Source organism: Stegostoma tigrinum, chromosome 40, assembly GCF_030684315.1.
Source record: "Stegostoma tigrinum isolate sSteTig4 chromosome 40, sSteTig4.hap1, whole genome shotgun sequence".
NCBI lineage: Eukaryota > Metazoa > Chordata > Chondrichthyes > Orectolobiformes > Stegostomatidae > Stegostoma > Stegostoma tigrinum.
In genome coordinates, this window is record NC_081393.1 from 10,897,362 (window position 1) to 10,916,521 (window position 19,160).

A 19,160-nucleotide genomic window follows, 5' to 3' on the forward strand; every position below is an offset into this window, starting at 1 on the left:
AGCAAAAAAAAAGGCATTTGGGAATACTCATCATGCCGAAATATGCTTTGCAACATATTACAGATAAAAATAAGATGAATGCAAGAAACAAAATTTTAGGAGCACAGAAGATTGGAATGAAAAGTCTTCAGCTGTCATTTCAGAGCAGGAGAACGATACCAGAGACAAAACTCTCGTGAGTGAAAGAACAGGCTCCAGAAATAAATGTAACAGGAAAAGAAGTGAGAAGTAGCTTGTTTTTTCAAAACAGAAATGGAGGTCGGCAGAGGCAAACGGCTTTTAAGTTGGGTGAATATGTGAAGATCCTCAGTTGATAATTAAGATTCTCAAAATGGAATGACGCTTACAGAATGAACCCTTGGAGTCAACCAAATAAGGACATTTTTAAGTGGATTACAATTCTGACCTTGTTATGAACATAATCGGTGACTTAGAAGTTTTTTTACAGAAATAATTGTCAGTCAGTAAATGATTGCTGTGAAGTGTTCACTGAATCAGAGACTGCTGCATCACTAAAAGGGATTGCATGTGTGTGACTAAGCAGAATGTGGAGAAATGATTGAGGAATAAAATTCAAGTGTTCATATCCAGTTGAATAACCGTCATTGGCACAGGTGTCTTTGGATGTATGAATTTTTGTGCTTTCGTGAATGAAAATTCAGAGTATTTAATGTTAACTGTGTGGAACATCGTACATTTCAATATAACTGAACAGAAAGGATAACAATTTGAAAAGGCAAGAATTTGAGCAATAAAAATAAAGCAACTCTTCCAGTGAGATAGCATCATTGTAAAAGGAGAAGTAGAATTGACATTTCAGATCTGTGACCTTTTGTCAGAACTGGGAAAAGTTAGAGAGATGTATAATAGGTTTTTGAACAAAGCATGGTCAGGACAAGGTAAAAAGGGGTGTTTGTTTTGATAGAAAACAGAAGACAATTAAGAGAAAAGTTAGTCCTCAACAAGCAAAGAGAATAGAGATATAGCAAGAAAAGAAACTAAGATGTGCTGAGAGGTGGTATGCATCTGGCTAATGGCAAAAGGACAAAATACATTGAACAAAGGAAAGAAACTGGGGAACAATGTTTATAGCTTGAAACTGTTCAACTGTTGATCCATAAGGCTGTCAAGTGCCTGACTGAAAGATGAATTGCTGTTTATGAGGCTTTTGTTCAGCCTCACTGAAGATGTCAGCATCAGAGTGAAATGGAGAATTAAAATGACACACCACTGGAAGCTAAGGTTCACATTTAGGAGTTGATCAGAGGTGCTGTACAATTTAGTCTTGCAGTCAATGTTTAATCTTCACAATGTTGAAGAGATCATATTGTGATTACTGGACATGACATCAAAAAAAACTGTGTGTAAATCTGTACCTGGAAGATATGTTGGGCCTGCACATGAGAGTGGAGGTACAGGGCAAGTGTTGTCTCTCCTGTGGGTGCATGCAAATGTAAGAAAGAGACAATGTGTCAGAGATCACAAGAATATTGCAGTGTATTGCAGGAAGGATCCCTTTAAACTGCTGGTGGGGAAGATCATCAAACACCGTTTCCCCTGTGATACTCTGGTTCACATGCTGTCAGCACCAACATTACCTGAAGCAAAAACAAATTATGGAGAAATTTAATAGATCTGGCAGCATCTGTAGGGCGGGGAGGGGGGAGGGGGTAGAAAAGCAGAGGTCATGGGACTCAAAACATTCACTCTGCCTTTTCCCACAGATGCAGCCAGATGTGGTGAGTTTCGCCAGCAGTTTGTTTTGTTTCAGATCACCAGTATGCACATCTATTTATTTTGTTTTTGTGTTCTTTTTCTTTGGCAGTTTTACATATATGCAGGAGAAGTAACTCTCTTGCCCTTTTATTTCCCCTCCCCTCAGCAACCAAGGTCACAAATACTTCCTTCTTTTTGTTTTATTCATTAACAGGATGAAGGTGTTGCTGGCTATGCAGCATTTATTGTCCATCCCTGACTTCCCAGAGCTGCTGTTGGTCTGGAGTCATCTGTAGCACAGACCAGGTAAGGATGCTAGTTTCCTTTCCGAAAGGATGTTTGTTAATTGGATAGGTTTTTCTGTCAATCGGCAATGGATTCACGGTCATCATTAGATTCTTAAAACCAGTTATTTTAATGAATTCAAATTCCACCATCTGTCATGGCTGGATTTGAATCCAGGTCCACAAATTCCTCTCTGGGTCTCTAGATTAACAGTCTAGCAATAATACCACTAGGACTTCACCTCTCCCCAAGGTGAAGGTGCAATTTATTTGAACTTCTTGCAATCTATTGCACTATTTGCTGGCCAGTGTGGTCTCTTTTTAGAGACAACAAGGTGGAGAACTGGATGAACACAGCGGGCCAAGCAGTGTCAGAGGAGCAGGAAAGCTGACAAAGGGTGATTTCTGAAGAAGGGTCCAGACCTGAAATGTCAGCTTTCTTGCTCCTTTGACACTGCTTGGCCTGATGCGTCCATCCAGCGCTATACCTTATTGTCTCAGATTCTCCAGTATCAGCAGTTCCTACTATCTCTGGTCTCTTTTACAGTTTAGGTTGGGTGACTGCAGAACACCCCTGTTCAGTTTTCAACAGTAACTCCAAGCTTCATGTGAATTCAATTGCCATCATGCTGTAATACTGACATCCTAGACCTTGGCTGACTCCTCCTCTGAGGCTCAACGAAATCTTCAAAAACAGTATCTCTTGTTTCTGCACTCAGCAGCCTTAGAAACACAAAACTTGAGTTCAACCATTCCAGACTCTAAACTCTGCTGTATTTCATTCCTTTCCTTTGCGTTCTTATTTTTCTTTTAGCCCACTTGCTTTTGACACATGTTTTGTTCCTTTTACTTAAAGATTCAATTTTTTTCTTGAAAAACAGAATTTTATCATTTAATCTCTCCTCTTTTCTGCTCTATAACAGCTTTCCCTCTATCCATGTTCCACCCATCCTTTGCTTAAAGCCTCATGCAATTTTAATTTCTTCCAGTTCTGATGAGATCAGACATTGAACGTTAACAGAGTCTACATTGATGCTCCTTGATGCTCCAACCTCTTGTTGTTTCCATTTCAGATTTCAAGCATTACTGAAATTATTTTCGACGGGTCGCAGTTTCTAAATGCTTATGATTCAGGAATGAGCAAATTTGGAATCTAAGGTAAGGAAACCCTGTGTTCCAGTTCAGATAACGGCAGAGGGAGACGAGTTCAGATTAACATTGCCCCAAATGGCAGTGCAAGAGAATATAGGGAAGGAAATTTAGCTTGGGATTCCAGCAACTGCTATGGTTTTAGACTAGAGATAATGGGAACTGCAGATGCTGGAGAATTCCAAGATAATAAAATGTGAGGCTGGATGAACACAGCAGGCCAAGCAGCATCTCAGGAGCACAAAAGCTGATGTTTCGGGCCTGGACCCTTCATCAGAGAGGGGGATGGGGAGAGGGAACTGGAATAAATAGGGAGAGAGGGGGAGGCGGACCGAAGATGGAGAGTAAAGAAGATAGGTGGAGAGAGTATAGGTGGGGAGGTAGGGAGGGGATAGGTCAGTCCAGGGAAGACGGACAGGTCAAGGAGGTGGGAGGAGGTTAGTAGGTAGATGGGGGTGTGACTTGGGGTGGGAGGAAGGGATGGGTGAGAGGAAGAACCGGTTAGGGAGGCAGAGACAGGTTGGACTGGTTTTGGGATGCAGTGGGTGGGGGGGAAGAGCTGGGCTGGTTGTGTGGTGCAGTGGGGGGAGGGGACGAACTGGGCTGGTTTAGGGATGCAGTAGGGGAAGGGGAGATTTTGAAACTGGTGAAGTCCACATTGATACCATTAGGCTGCAGGGTTCCCAGGCGGAATATGAGTTGCTGTTCCTGCAACCTTCGGATGGCATCATTGTGGCATTGCAGGAGGCCCATGATGGACATGTCATCTAGAGAACGGGAGGAGGAGTGGAAATGGTTTGCGACTGGGAGGTGCAGTTGTTTGTTGCGAACTGAGCGGAGGTGTTCTGCAAAGCGGTCTCCAAGCCTCCGCTTGGTTTCCCCAATGTAGAGAAAGCCGCACCGGGTACAGTGGATGCAGTATACCACATTGGCAGATGTGCAGGTGAACCTCTGCTTAATGTGGAATGTCATCTTGGGGCCTGGGATAGGGGTGAGGGAGGAGGTGTGGGGGCAAGTGTAGCATTTCCTGCGGTTGCAGGGGAAGGTGCCGGGTGTGGTGGGGTTGGAGGGCAGTGTGGAGCGAACAAGGGAGTCATGGAGAGAGTGGTCTCTCCGGAAAGCAGACAGGGGTGGGGATGAAAAAATGTCTTGGGTGGTGGGGTCGGATTGTAAATGGCGGAAGTGTCGGAGGATGATGCGTTGTATCCGGAGGTTGGTAGGGTGGTGTGTGAGAACGAGGGGGATCCTCTTAGGGCGGTTGTGGCGGGGGCAGGGTGTGAGGGATGTGTTGCGGGAAATACGGGAGACGCGGTCAAGGGCGTTCTCGATCACTGTGGGGGGAAAGTTGCGGTCCTTAAAGAACTTGGACATCCGGGATGTGCGGGAGTGGAATGTCTTATCGTGGGAGCAGATGCGGCGAGGCGGAGGAATTGGGAATAGGGGATGGAATTTTTGCAGGAGGGTGGGTGGGAGGAGGTGTATTCTAGGTAGCTGTGGGAGCCGGTGGGCTTGAAATGGACATCAGTTACTAGCTGGTTGCCTGAGATGGAGACTGAGAGGTCCAGGAAGGTGAGGGATGTGCTGGAGATGGCCCAGGTGAACTGAAGGTGAACGGCCGATGGAACCCCGCCCACGGCCGACGGAACCCCGCCCACGGCCGACGGAACCCCGCCCACGGCCGACGACCTCATCACTCCGCCCACAACCTCCACAGCCAGCAACCCCAGAGAAGACAGCCACACTGAGCCCTGCCGCATCTTCACCATCCCCCCAAACCTCCCACTGACTGAGGACGAACGGTCAGTCCTTAGTAAGGGGCTCACCTTTGTCCCCCTACAACCACACATCAACGAATACCAGTCACGGTTGGACATAGAGCAGTTTTTCCGCCGTCTTCGCCTCCATGCCTACTTCTTCAACCGGGAACCTAACCATCCTTCCACTGACCCCTTCACCCGTTTCCAACACAAGTCCTCCTCCTGGACACCACCCCCAGGCCTCCTACCCTCCCTCGACCTCTATCTCCAACTGCCGTCGAGACATTAACCGCCTCAACCTCTCCACCCCTCTCACCCACTCCAACCTCTCCCCCGCAGAATGGGCAGCCCTCCACTCCCTCCGCTCCAACCCCAACCTCACCATCAAACCCGCAGACAAGGGTGGCGCAGTGGTAGTATGGCGCACTGACCTCTACATCGCCGAGGCCAGACGCCAACTCTCCGACACCACCTCCTACCGCCCCCTCGATCATGACCCCACACCCGAGCACCAAACCATCATCTCCAACACCATTCACGACCTCATCACCTCAGGGGACCACCCACCCACAGCCTCCAACCTCATTGTTCCCCAACCCCGCATGGCCCGTTTCTATCTCCTTCCCAAAATCCACAAACCTGCCTGCCCTGGTCGACCCATCGTCTCAGCCTGCTCCTGCCCCACCGAACTCATCTCCACCTATCTGGACTCCATTTTCTCCCCTTTGGTCCAGGAACTCCCCACCTACGTCCGTGACACCACCCACGCCCTCCACCTCCTCCAGGACTTCCAATTCCCTGGCCCCCAACACCTCATATTCACCATGGACGTCCAGTCCCTATACACCTGCAGTCCGCATGCAGATGGCCTCAAGGCCCTCCGCTTCTTCCTGTCCCGCAGACCCGACCAGTCCCCCTCCACCGACACTCTCATCCGCCTAGCTGAACTCGTCCTCACCCTCTACAACTTCTCTTTTGACTCCTCCCACTTCCTACAGACTAAGGGGGTGGCCATGGGCACCCGCATGGGCCCCAGCTATGCCTGCCTCTTTGTAGGTTACGTGGAACAGTCCCTCTTCCGCACCTATACAGGCCCCAAACCCCACCTCTTCCTCCGGTACATTGATGATTGTATCGGCGCCGCCTCTTGCTCCCCAGAAGAGCTCGTACAGTTCATCCACTTCACCAACACCTTCCACCCCAACCTTCAGTTCACCTGGGCCATTTCCAGCACATCCCTCACCTTCCTGGACCTCTCAGTCTCCATCTCAGGCAACCAGCTTGTAACTGATGTCCATTTCAAGCCCACCGACTCCCACAGCTATCTAGAATACACCTCCTCCCACCCACCCTCCTGCAAAAATTCCATCCCCTATTCCCAATGCCTCCGCCTCCGCCACATCTGCTCCCACGATAAGACATTCCACTCCCGCACATCCCAGATGTCCAAGTTCTTTAAGGACCGCAACTTTCCCCCCACAGTGATCGAGAACACCCTTGACCACGTCTCCCGTATTTCCCGCAACACATCCCTCACACCCCGCCCCTGCCACAACCGCCCTAAGAGGATCCCCCTCGTTCTCACACACCACCCTACCAACCTCCGGATACAACGCATCATCCTCCGACACTTCCGCCATCTACAATCCGACCCCACCACCCAAGACATTTTTCCATCCCCACCCCTGTCTGCTTTCCAGAGAGACCACTCTCTCCGCGACTCCCTTGTTCGCGCCACACTGCCCTCCAACCCCACCACACCCGGCACCTTCCCCTGCAACCGCAGGAAATGCTACATTTGCCCCCACACCTCCTCCCTCACCCCTGTCCCAGGCCCCAAGATGACATTCCACATTAAGCAGAGGTTCACCTGCACATCTGCCAATGTGGTATACTGCATCCACTGTACCCGGTGCGGCTTTCTCTACATTGGGGAAACCAAGCGGAGGCTTGGAGACCGCTTTGCAGAACACCTCCGCTCAGTTCGCAACAAACTACTGCACCTCCCAGTCGCAAACCATTTCCACTCCCCCTCCCATTCTCTTGATGACATGTCCATCATGGGCCTCCTGCACTGCCACAATGATGCCATCCGAAGGTTGCAGGAACAGCAACTCATATTCCGCCTGGGAACCCTGCAGCCTAATGGTATCAATGTGGACTTCACCAGTTTCAAAATCTCCCCTTCCCCGACTGCATCCCTAAACCAGCCCAGTTCGTCCCCTCCCCCCACTGCACCACACAAACAGCCCAGCTCTCCCCCCCCGCCCCCGCATCCCAAAACCAGTCCAATCTGTCTCTGCCTCTGCCTCTGCCTCTGCCTCCCTAACCGGTTCTTCCTCTCACCCATCCCTGCAAATTTCTGATCCTCGCTCTCAAGAAGTGCTTTTTGAAGGCCTTGGGTATATTTTGTTTCTCAGACAGACCGGAAAGTGAATCAACGATTTTGCCTTTATAGAAATCCCTTTAAAGGGCCAACACTGAAGAGTGAAAATCTTGAATCTTTACCTCCTCCCGGGCAGGAACAGCAGGCGAAGCGGAGTGAGATTGCGTAGTGGGGGGGGCGGGGCGTGCAATCTACAAAGGGGTTATGGCGGGAAGGGGACCAATCAGCGATGAGTGGGCGGGGTAACGTGCCGGGTTCAAGCCAGTCAGAGTGGATCAAGTACATTCGGGAGAGACCGGCCGCACGTAGCAGTTGATGTCTGGAGGGAGCGATGGAGGCTGTCGGTTTGGATTTGAAGTGAGTGCGCCTCGCAAACAAAGCATCCCAACGAAGATTACTTTCTGAAGCTAATTTATTTAGTTCTTATTCCCCCTATCCCCAACCAAACCAGCGCTTTATTTGTTCGTTGCTTTGAGTTCCTTCGTTTGTTCATTTGTCGAATTGGTGCTCTCGCTACTTGTTGAGTGAAATGGGGTTCGAGAGCGCCCTCTGGAAGTGGGTGTTGCCAAAATTTTGGATCAGGGAGTGTGCCCCATACTCTTTGCGCCTTTGAATAACTGACCGTGATTCTCACCGCTAGAAGCTGCTGAAGAAACTCGAGTTTCGAGTCCACTATGACTTTTATTTAGTTTTATTTTAATCTTTTTCATTTTTCCCCGCTATCCATGTCAAGCTAACCGGTCCACAATTCACTTTTGTTTCTAACACACTTGTGGATAGTGGACTTACATTCACTACCCTCCAATTTATATGAACTCTGGAAGAGTGTTCAGAAGTTGGAACATGACTACCGGTGTGCCTGGATCTTTTTCAGGAGATGCCGTGCAAACGGCATTTTATCTTCAATCTATTTTCTTAGATCTTGTGGGTAGTTGTCGTCAGTAACTTGGTTTAGCACGTATTTTATGAGCTGCCAAGCACTCTGGGGTGGCTTGAGGTTGGGCTTGGTTCAAAATCATGAGTTCCTGTCAGCGCAAAGGTGATTGATATGAGTGAATTTAATTTGGAGAATGAGCTGCTCTCCTTTGCCACAAATCACTTGTCTTTTGTCTGCCTGTATGTGATCAAAATTTTACCTGACAGTAATATATCTAAGGTTAATAGCCGTTTATCTGTAGTTAGAATCTAATGATTTGTAATAAATGGTAACAATAAGTCCAGAAATTGGGTGTGTATTTTCTGTGAACTTTGATCCAAGAAGACTGGTGAATTGGGAAGCCATTGCATATTTGACCTTGAACTTCTGTGAAGGGTCTGGGAATCCTCGCAGTTGATTGCCAGTATGTAACCCCAATAAGGCAGGACACTTGCTTGTTCTCACCATGGGTGCTGGCTTTCCACGTTTATTTCATTGAACAGTTCCTTTCATAATGGAAAGACCTTTGGCGTTTTCAATTTATTTGACATTTTTCAAATCTGTTCTCTGTTGCTTGCTGCTAAGCACATGTAATGTTTTTAATGATTTCTTTGTAGTATACCAATCTTCAGAGAGGGGGGGAGAGAGAGAGAGAGAGAGGTCATTGCAGAAGTGATTCCGACTAGTTACAACCTCAAAGTTTGAGAAGATTTGTCAAGCCCAATTTTACCTTGTGATATTTTGGCATTAAGAGGTGTATTCTGTCTTTTTTTTATGAGGAGAAGTTGAGACAGGTATCGAGTGCTCTATTGCCCTCTAATAAAGTCTGCACCTTGCAAGGCCTTGGAGTTTTTTTAAGGTGGAATAAATGAAGCAGCATGAAGGGTACAGTCAAGCTCCCACAGAACTAGGATTTTAGTTTTAACATTCAGCAGTTGCAGCTGGATGCGTAAGCAGTTATGCCGGTTTCTGTTACAGCTAAAAACCTGGGTTCTCTTGTTGCTAGAAGTGCATGTGGGACAAACTATTTGCCTTTGTCAAGGGTGTGTTTATGGAATGTTACTCCTTTGGAACCGCTGCAGCTTAGTAGTTAAATAATCTGTTATTCTGTCAAGTTTCCTAATCAAGTTAATTTATTTCAGTTCTTTGCTTTGTTTGTATTTTAACTACAGTGGAAATTGTGTGTTTTGCTTCAATCCTCGTAGTTTAACCCATCGAATTGCATCTGGAACACAGCTCCTTACACTTGTCTCTTGAAATGAAAAAGTTGGGATCTGGACTATCTTTAATATATTTTGAGGGGATTTGGGCTGGTCCATGACACCCTTCATAAATCCATGCTGAATCTATCTGATCCTGTCTCTCTGTTCCATGTATTCTGTTATTTCAACTTATTATAATGATCTTTATCATTTTCCCCACTATCCACATCAGGCTAACCGGTCCACAATTCTCAAGTTTTGTTTCTACCACCCTTGTTAAATCGTGGATTTACATTCACTACCCTCCCATCTATCTGAACTCTTCCAGAGTGTTCAGAAGTTGGAACATGACTACCAGTGTGCCTACAATCAAGTAATTGTTTGACGTCAATCACCGAGACATCAGTAGTTTTCCGTAAAAGTTTTTCATCTCTGTTGACTTTGTAATAAATGGTCTTGGTTTTCAGGCCCAACTCTAGCTAGATATTGCATAGTCCTTCAACCCTTGTTAAAAGAAAATTCTCCTTTGACTTCTATTTGGTGTTCGTCCTCAAAAAAAGACATGAAAAGCATTTTGACTGGTAATTCTTGTGTGTATACAGTTTAGTTGATTTTCAATTGGACAAGTAATAGAAATGGCCACTGTTCAAGCCTGCTGAAAGCAATCAAGATGTACAGCTGGGCAAAGTCTGTTTCTCCCTCTGCTGTCATAATCTTACATAGTTGTTCATTCTCATTGTTCTACAATCTAACCAAACAATACAAAAGCTTTAGTATGGATATGATTAAATAACAAGCACTTTTAGCTCTTTCGAGCAAAACTTGACAGGCTTATAATTTTAGGTTCTTGTGGCCTATGTTGCTGATAAGAACAGCCAGTTGGAGTTTCGTCCAAGGAAATGTGTATGGCAGAATTTTATATTCAAAGTTGAGTTTGAAGTACGTGTGAATGAGGACGCGAGATTCTGTGTGGGTTTTGTGCTCAGATGCTACTTCATGGTTGTTCTCATTGATGTCATGTTTTTCAGAATTTGTCCAACAACTAATTGTTTTCACTTAACATTTGAACAGATTCTGCACTCATCTTTTCAAAGTTAATTTTAAATTCAACTTGTAATTAAAAGTCTTCCATACTTTTTAGATTTTAGCCTTAAATTGCAAATGTTTCCTGACCTTAATTGGTGATTGAATTCATTTAATTTCAGTTTAGATTGACCGTGACCACACACAACACTGCACGTATATTTGCCATGCTTTAAAATGCCAGATCGTTTCTTTGGTACCGATCAACAGATGCAGTCGTAAAAAGCAGAAATTTGGAGCCTGTCATCTGAATACTGCTGCTAGATTTTGGATCCTTGATTAGTGCAGCTATTTTGCTGAGACTGTGTCCCTCTCCTTGACAGAAAGCTTGGAATTGAGTTTTTCTCATGCAAATTGGCTGCTACACTTATACATATGAAGTGGCCACACTTCAAAAAAAATTGAAGTGCAGTCGATATCCTGTGTGAGATGATAGAAATGGCCTTAAATCTGAAGTTCACATGCCTAAATTTAAATCTGTTCTTCCGTAAATCAATGGCAGAATTGGAAGTACAGTCACTTTGCCCCAGTACTAGCCTAGTCTAAGTCAGTGGTGTAATCACTGTCAAGTTGGAAGAAGGCATCCCGATGATGGAATAATTTTAGAATTTGAAATTTGTAATTTACAACTTGAGTACCTTGACATTGAGGTTGAATTGCTGTCATAAGTTTCCCTACCTCCATTTGGTGTATATAAATGTGAAATTAAGTTACAAATTAGAAGTTGGCGAATGCAAGAACCTGAGATTTTGAATGTCATTTCACCAACAGGGAAGTGAAAATGTGCAATTCAAGATGCTAACTCTCACTTTTGTTTCTAAAAAACTTTTCTTGCAGGGTTCCTGAAATATTCTTCACAAGTCAGTTGCAAGCCACAGTGTGAGTATCATGTGAATTAATGTTGCCTGTTATTGCAAATATACTCTTTGCCTTTACTAATAGCACGTTTCACTTCATTTTTTGTTCTGGCAAAAGCACCAAATTCAAATTGATGACTTTGAATCTTGTTCTCAGATATTTTTCAGAAAATAAATTATATTCCCTTCAAATTCCACCCGAAACACATCAAAACGAAATGCGTCTCCCCTTCATAGTTGGATTGCAGTTTGTTCATCAGAGCAAGTTGCCTGATTTTGTGGACAACAGTGGATGGCCAAAGTGCATTGAATTTTTTTTATATGTATAGGGACTGGACAATCTATTCTAACAATCTCACACCTAATTGATTGATTGGTTTCTGGATTTTGGTGTTATGATCCCAGTTGATAGTCTGAAAGGGCCAGTCAGATTCCACAACAAAACCTGGCTTGGAATGTCATCTGCTCCATTGTTTTGTTGAATGTGTTGATTCGTCATATTCACTTGAGGCTCCAGATAGTCTTCATTGGCACAGCATAAGTTTGATACACAAGAAAAAAAAACAAGCTGTACAGATACATTACAAATCATAAGACCTTAGCCCAAAGTTTCAAGTGTCAAAGCCATCTTTTTGAAATTGAGAGAAATTAAATCCATACCTCAGTCTTCAACTTTCGACTGTACTGACTCGGCAGTTTTTTGTTTGGTGCAAACAGCCTTTTTGATTGCGCTGATTCAAAAAATCTGAACCTCGCACAATTCTGATAGTCTGACTCAAAATATTCTTGGTTGGATGTTTGATGTGCTGGAAAAATACATTGTGCATTAAACTGCTGAGAAAAACTGAAGCTGATGTCTGAACTCAGCACTGATTCCTTGTCAAGGAAATTTGTGTTTTTTTTTCAGATGGCTTAAAGTGTTCACACTGCCTGTCATAAACTCAAAAGTATCATTTTTTTTCCCCCTTTAAAAGTCTAGGCATTCTTCCAGTCCCTTGATAGAGGAATGTGTCTAATAGGAGCTGACGTATTTGGATCAGTGTTCCAGAATGACTGTCTGACCCTGACGTTTTAGAAAACAAACTTGTCAGTTCTAACCCTTAGCATGATGTTTTTCTTTGAAAAGAAATTAGACTTCCAAAATGATAAATTTCACACAACTTTCATCACATTGCATTGTTTCCCTTTATTAGAAATTCTGGATTTTGGTATGCATAGTTTGTGGCTTGCGCGTCTGTTTTAAGTTTATCCATTATTTCCTGAATAACTTGTGGCGATTTGTTCATTTTGAGTGTTTTAGCTACACGAACATCATGTTTTTGTCACTTTGCCACTGGAATCTATTTGACAGATGTTAAAAAAATTGTAGGTTTGTAATCTCTGATGTCAAATTAAAATAACATAAAATTGTTTTTGTTTGTGGTACACAGGCCAACTTGTGATGGTATTGTCTTAGTTACCAGTAGCATCAACAAGCTTTCTGGAGCTCTAGAACAATTGAAAGTTCCACTCAACTGCTACAAATCTGTAAGTACAATGATAGTAGCATGTTTGCTGCACATGTGAACTTGTTTTTGATAGGTACTTGATATCCAAAACAACAGTTTTACTGGTTTCAGTAAATCACCAAAATGTGCAATTCTAACTAAATGTTTGATTCAGATTCAAAGAACCAGAGACCAGAATTGTGCCATGCGCAAGAAAATGTTTTTAGGTACTGAAATGATCTTCTCAACCAATGATTTAAAGTGAAGGAAGGAAAGCATTGCTAATTTATGAAATTGCAATTTCAGCCTCACTGATTTTTTTCAAGTCATACACAAGCAAACACATACAAGGAGATTCTGACGAGTTATAAAATTCAGGGGTAGGAGGAGAAACAAGTCATGAAACTTGCTGCTTCATCAAAAATCAAGAGCTCTTAACTCACTGTTTTGGTCTTCGAAGCTTTTTTGTTTCTTCCATAATAAAACAGTCTTGTCTGCAGAACAAATCATCACCCTTTAGCTCGCTGGCTGATTGGTTGAGCCCAGGTTGCTTCCTGTTATTTGGAGTTTGAAATTAACTCTTTCAGACCCTCTAAATGTAGTTATATTGCTGTTTTGACAGATTTTGGTGAACAACACTTCAGAGAAAGAGAGATGTGGTTTTAGCAAGGATCCAAACATTTCTCCTTGCTTCTGCTAACATTCTCCTGGCATTGGCTGTGTTAACTGCAGCTGGATCCATTTGGAGGCTTGTTACTATGCTGAGCTTTCCGGAAGCCAGACAACTCAGCACAATGACAACTTGACAGTCTGACAGATACATGACATGCATAGAACATAGAGCATTACAGCGCAGTACAGGCACTTCTGCCCTCTGGTTTCACAGGTCGGCGCAACAATCTGTAGCCCATTTAGCCTACACTATTCCATTATCATCCATATGTTTATCAAATGACCATTTAAATGCTCTTAATGTTAGTGAGTCTACTACTGTTGCAGGCAGGGCATTCCACGCCCTTACTACTGAGTAAAGAATCTGTCCGATATCTGTCACCTGTCAATTTAAAGCTATGTCCCCTTGTTCTAGCCATCACCATCTGAGGAAAAAGGCTCTCACTGTCCACCCTATCTAATCCTCTGATCATCTTGTATGTCTCTGTTAAATCGCCTCTTAACCTTCTTCTGAGTTCGCTTCACTTAGTTTTCCCAGTTTCAAACGTCCCACTGGACATTTCCCTCGTGAAATGCAGTGTCCATTTTCCTAACTTGGTTTCACCAAAGTGGAGACGAAGCTTTTGTCGTAAGGTCTATCATGCTGTTTCTCTGCCTTGCAGCTTGCCTTGTATTCCCCACCTGTGCCTGCTTTTGCTGCTTTACTTTATCAGAGTCTTAATTAATGTAAGTTAGCGGTTTTTAAATGAGTGATGGTGAAATGTCTGCCTTACAGATTGATGCTTCATTCGAGCAAGAAGTGGTATTGGTCCATGCTCCGGATTTTCCAGGGGCAAGAGTGGTAAGTGATCTTCTCAGGTTGGAGCAGACCTTCTCACCTCACAGGAATTGCACAGCTTTTTTTTATAGGATCTGTTTGTGATGGCAAAACTAAGTTGCCCCTAATTGCTGTTAAGAAGGGAGTACAAGGATTTTTGTGCAATGATTTATGAAGGAGTAGCGATTTGGTTCCAAGACAGACAGTTTGTTGCTTGGAAGAGAACTTGAGGGGATGCTGGTGTTCCCTTGTACCTCCTGACTTGTCTTTTTGAGGTGGCCCAGTTTGCGCTTTGGAAGGTGCTATCTGAGGAACCTGGCTAAGTTGTAGTAATGCATCTTGTAGTGATCCATGCTGCTGCTTGTGTGAGCTGGTCTTGAAAGGGTTGAAAGTGTACCCAAGGGTTCTGGTTGGCAGTGTTATGTTTTGACTCTAAATCCTTTTTATTTTATTGTAAACTTGCTTGTCATAACATAGACTGAAAATGGCATGGTTCAATATCAGCTGAGAAGAATATCTTCCATCCCATTGCAAAAGAATAATCTAAATGGAGACTGAGCAATCTGTGTTCCTGTTGCCTCAAAGAGGCAATAATGTGGTCAATCTGATGGAAGGTTAACAAGTTGAGGGAGTACACACTTTTTTTTTGTCAACAGAACGTGAGACAATATTGGACACTGAACATGAAGAGAATTATGACTAAGGAAACTTTGTGAAAAATTGTGAAAGACACAATTTAAACCAGCTCAGACCTTTGATTATAAGGGTTGAGGTGTCTTATTGAGATTGTACAGGACGTTGGTGAGGTGTCTTGTCGAGTACTATGTCTAGTTCTGGTGTAGGGAGGATGCTAATAAACTGGGGGTGGTTCAGAAGAGATTCACCAGGATGTTGCCAGGGATCGAGGCTTTGAGATGTGACAGTAGGAAAGGCTGCGACTTGTTTCATTTGATCATAGGAGGTTGCAAGGTGACCATATTGAGGTTTATAAAATGACGATGGGCATAGAAAAAGTCTTTTGCTGAAGTTGAGGGAGTTCAAAACTAGGGGGCACATTTTAAGGTGTGAAGAGAAAGATGTAAAATGGAAAGAGGGGCAACTTAGTTACACAGAGTGTTCATGTGTGGAATGAACTGCCGGAGAAAGTGGTTGGTGTTGACATGGTTAAAACATTTAAAAGACATTTGGATATGGGCGCAGAGCAGGCAAGTGGAACTAGTTTAGTTTGGGAAGATGTGAACTGTTTGGACTGAAAGGTAATTTTTCATGCTGTATGACTCTGAGGTAGACAGCCTTTGGAAATGTGTTAAAAATTTGGATGAGGAGTGTCTCTTCAGGAAGAAGTTACCAAATGCCTGTTAAAACTTGAGTGTCTATCGAAAAGGGAACCCAAACTTCAAAAGTCCACTAAGTGGGATCTTACTTTTGGTTAACATTTTGGGAGGCAAAGTGAAAACGTAATCAAATCCTTGGACTCCGTTTGTTGAGGTGTTAGCCCAGTATCTGTCCTCCAACCAAAACACCAATTCTAAGTTCTGTGTCTGTCTTTATGTACACACACAAGGGTTTTAGGGAGTTGGAGTTTCAGTTAGCTGATTTATATGTAATTCACATTTTGTTTTGTGGGTAGTTGAAATTGATTTCTTGGAAATAAATATTTCTAATTAAGTTATTTCTTGTCTTCCCATCCCCCACAGATAGTGTAAACGTAACTTGCCACAAAACCAGCATCTTGATTTTAGAAATTGGCCACTTCTACCACAATCCTTTTCAAAGATATGCTCTTAACAACTGCTTTTCAATAATAGGTTATTGAAAAAGATGCCTTAAAAAGATTTGAAGACTCTGAAATTACTGCCTTTTCGAGAGGAAAGTTTCAAACCTCTGAGAAAAGCAAATCTCTTGGCCTATATCTTAAACGTATGATCTTTTCTTTTCATCTGTGATCCCAGTTGCAGTTAATCTGACAAGGCAGGATCCTTTCACATTAACGCTGTCGAGACTAAGGATCTTGTGTTTCAATCAAGTCGGCTTTTGGTCTTTTAAACTAAAGTGGATATAAGTGGAGCTTGTCCAACGTTTACTTGTATGACAACCCATATTGCACTAACCCAGCTAGTGTAATAAACCTGTGAACTGTTTTCCTTGCATTTGCATCCTGCCGAAGCGATTGAGTGTACACAGCAGTCCAGATCTGATGTTACTGATTGTGCATCAGTTACGGAAGCAATCTTTCTTCTTGGATTCCTCAATTCCCTTGCAAGAAAATTTAACATTGTATTGTTTTTCCTGATTCCATGCTTTACTTGCACACGAACCTTTCCTGATTCCTGCACAAGGATACCAAGATCACTGTGTGTCTCTGGACTCTGTAATTGCCTAATTGAGATAATGATTTTGTTCCTTAGTGCCAATGTGGATAAGTTCACATTTTTCCACATGGCACTCCATCTGTGGGATTGTTGCCCACTTGTTCAACTGGTCTGCTGTCGCTTTCAAACCACCTCAGGTGGTCACAGTTAATGGGTTTGGTAGCTTTATGTCATTACCAAATTCTTCAGCTGTACCTGCTGTCCATTCAAGCAAGTCATTACATATGTGGTGAAAAGCTGATGCTGTTGAGGTAGATTATTTTAAGAAATAATCTCAGCAGCCTTGAAACAGCTCAACGATCAATTATTGAGCGAACGTTCGGCGAATCTGCACTAGAAAAGATTCCAAGATAGCACTCTAACTCAACAAAGATCTTTCAGATATTTATACATTGTGAGTCATGTATATGGTTCATTACTGAAAATTCTGAAATGGTCTGTTTTATGTAAAGCTAACACTGTGGAGCTAGAGGAACACTGCGGGCCATGTAGCATCAGAGGAGCAGGAAAGTTGACGTTTCCGGTTGGGACCCTTTTTTTCCCCCACCTGTCCACTCCACCCATCCCACTAACCTACCTGCAGAACTATCACCATCCATGTACCTTCACCAGCCCCACCCTTCTCTTTATTTCCGAGCTCTCTCCTCCCTCCCCATTTCTGAAGCAGGGTCCCAATTCTGAAGCTTGTGCTTTGGTCCCATCCGGAGCCCCAGTACTTAGCCTTTTTTGGCGTGGTGCAGGGTCGTCCTGAAATTGAATTTCCAAATAAGACCTTAGGTTCAGTCACATTATATTTTCACAGAAACTGTCTATCCGTTGCATTAGCATCTGAGAGTGTTTGAGCACATTCGATAAATTTCTAGTTAACCTGACTACTTTGAGGAAGAAAAAATTAAAACAAACTGATTGTTGCTGATAAAGTTAACTTGAATTATCTACGTCATTCTAAACCCAGCTGGAACTTGATGTGGGTTCACAGGTTAAGTCATCATCGCCAAATTGCCTCGTGACAATGCTTCGGCACTGACCCGATGGCACAATATTTGTTGGATTTTGCTAACTAGAAAATGGTTAATTGGTGCCTTCTTTGTTCCCGTTAATGAGGCAAAGAATAAATACTGAAATGGGAAAGGTTTCTTGAGTAAAGAGCAAGGGAATGGGGTTAAATATATTAGTGTAATCGAGTGTAGATATGATGGGCCGAATTCCTGCCTCTGCCGACTCGTTGCACGACTCTGCAGAGGCAAGTTCCCAGAAAAAATTGAGAACGTGCCTCTGCCCAACTGGTGAGATAATTGGATAATTTGTGTGTGTATGTGGTTTTCTTTTTGCACAGATCTTTTCACCAACAGGGCCCCTCAACAGGGATTATGATGATGTTCGGAGATTCAGTGATGCAGCGGTCGTGGGTATCAAGCGGTATGTGATCCAGTGTTGTGTATACAGTCAATCTATATTTGCGTTTTTCCTTTTCATTTGAATCATAGAATCCCTACAGTGTGGAACAGGCCCTTTGGCCCAACACATCCACACTGACTCTGAGAGCATCCCCCTATAACCCACATTATCTACACATCTGAACGCTATGGATAATTTAGCATGGCCAATCCACCTAACCCGCACATCTTTGCACTGTGGGAGGAAACCGGAACACCTGGAGGATACCCGCACAGACACGGGGAGAACATGCACACTCCACACAGATTCCACCTGAGGGTGGAATCGAACCTGGGTCCCTGGTACTTAGAGACAGCAGTGCTAACCGCTGAGCCACTGTGCCACCATTTGCTTGAATGAATCTGAAATCATGAAACGGGTGTAAGCTTTTTACATCTTTGACGAGGGTCAAAATAATTGTGCATAGTTCTATGAAAAACAACTTGTCGTAGAGATGTACAACAGAGAGGAAGGCCTGTCGGCCCATCACATCCACGCTGCCTAAAAACAATCACCAATTGTTCTAATCCCAGTTTCCAGCACTTTGCCCATAACCTTGCATGCTTTGGCATTATGAGTATATATCCAAATACTTCTTCAGTGTTCATACAGTTTCTGCCTCTCCCATCCTTCACAAACAGAGACTTCCAGATTCCCATCACCTCCTTGGTGAAAAGGTTTTGCCACATCCTGGTGCAACATTATGTCTCTGGCCTTAAATCTATACCCCTCGTGCTTGATACATACATCAAGGGGAGATGTTTATCTTGTCTGACTTATCTGTGCTGCTTTTAATTTTATTCGTTTCAATCAGGTCTTCTCTGAATCTCTTCTACTTCAGCAAAATAACCCTAATCTGTCTAAACTGTTTGTAACTGAAACTGTGCGGCCCAGGCAACATTCTGGTAAATCTCCCCTGCTTCTTCTCCAGTGTACTCAAGTCCCCTCTGCAATATAGATTGCAGAACCTCACGTGGTACTCTTGCTAAACAATGTTCGAACATAACCACCCTACTCTAAAACTT

The 19,160-nt window shown here is 43.6% G+C and overlaps 2 protein-coding genes across 5 annotated transcripts in view; one reads left to right on the forward strand and one right to left on the reverse strand.

Annotated features, from left to right (window-relative positions):
- Positions 1-7,488, reverse strand: part of fahd2a (fumarylacetoacetate hydrolase domain containing 2A) — a 31,284-nt gene extending 23,796 nt beyond the window's left edge. Inside the window, exon 1 of one of the 4 annotated variants that reach the window (XM_048523082.2) lies at positions 1,377-1,428. In XM_048523082.2, coding sequence (XP_048379039.1) covers positions 1,377-1,402 — 26 coding nt within the window. In that variant the 5' untranslated portion in view covers positions 1,403-1,428. Of the gene's footprint in view, positions 1-1,376; positions 1,429-7,414 lie in introns of those variants that run through there. The other 3 variants (XM_048523083.1, XM_048523085.2, XM_048523084.2) reach the window with 3 other exon arrangements.
- A 63-nt stretch (positions 7,489-7,551) lies between these two features.
- The window catches only part of zgc:152830 (uncharacterized protein LOC767682 homolog), a 39,744-nt gene continuing 28,135 nt past the window's right edge, over positions 7,552-19,160 (forward strand). Inside the window, exons 1-5 of the mRNA XM_048523182.1 lie at positions 7,552-7,649; positions 11,331-11,372; positions 12,781-12,877; positions 14,285-14,350; positions 18,035-18,117. Coding sequence (XP_048379139.1) covers positions 7,624-7,649; positions 11,331-11,372; positions 12,781-12,877; positions 14,285-14,350; positions 18,035-18,117 — 314 coding nt within the window. The 5' untranslated portion in view covers positions 7,552-7,623. The remainder of the gene's footprint in view (positions 7,650-11,330; positions 11,373-12,780; positions 12,878-14,284; positions 14,351-18,034; positions 18,118-19,160) is intronic.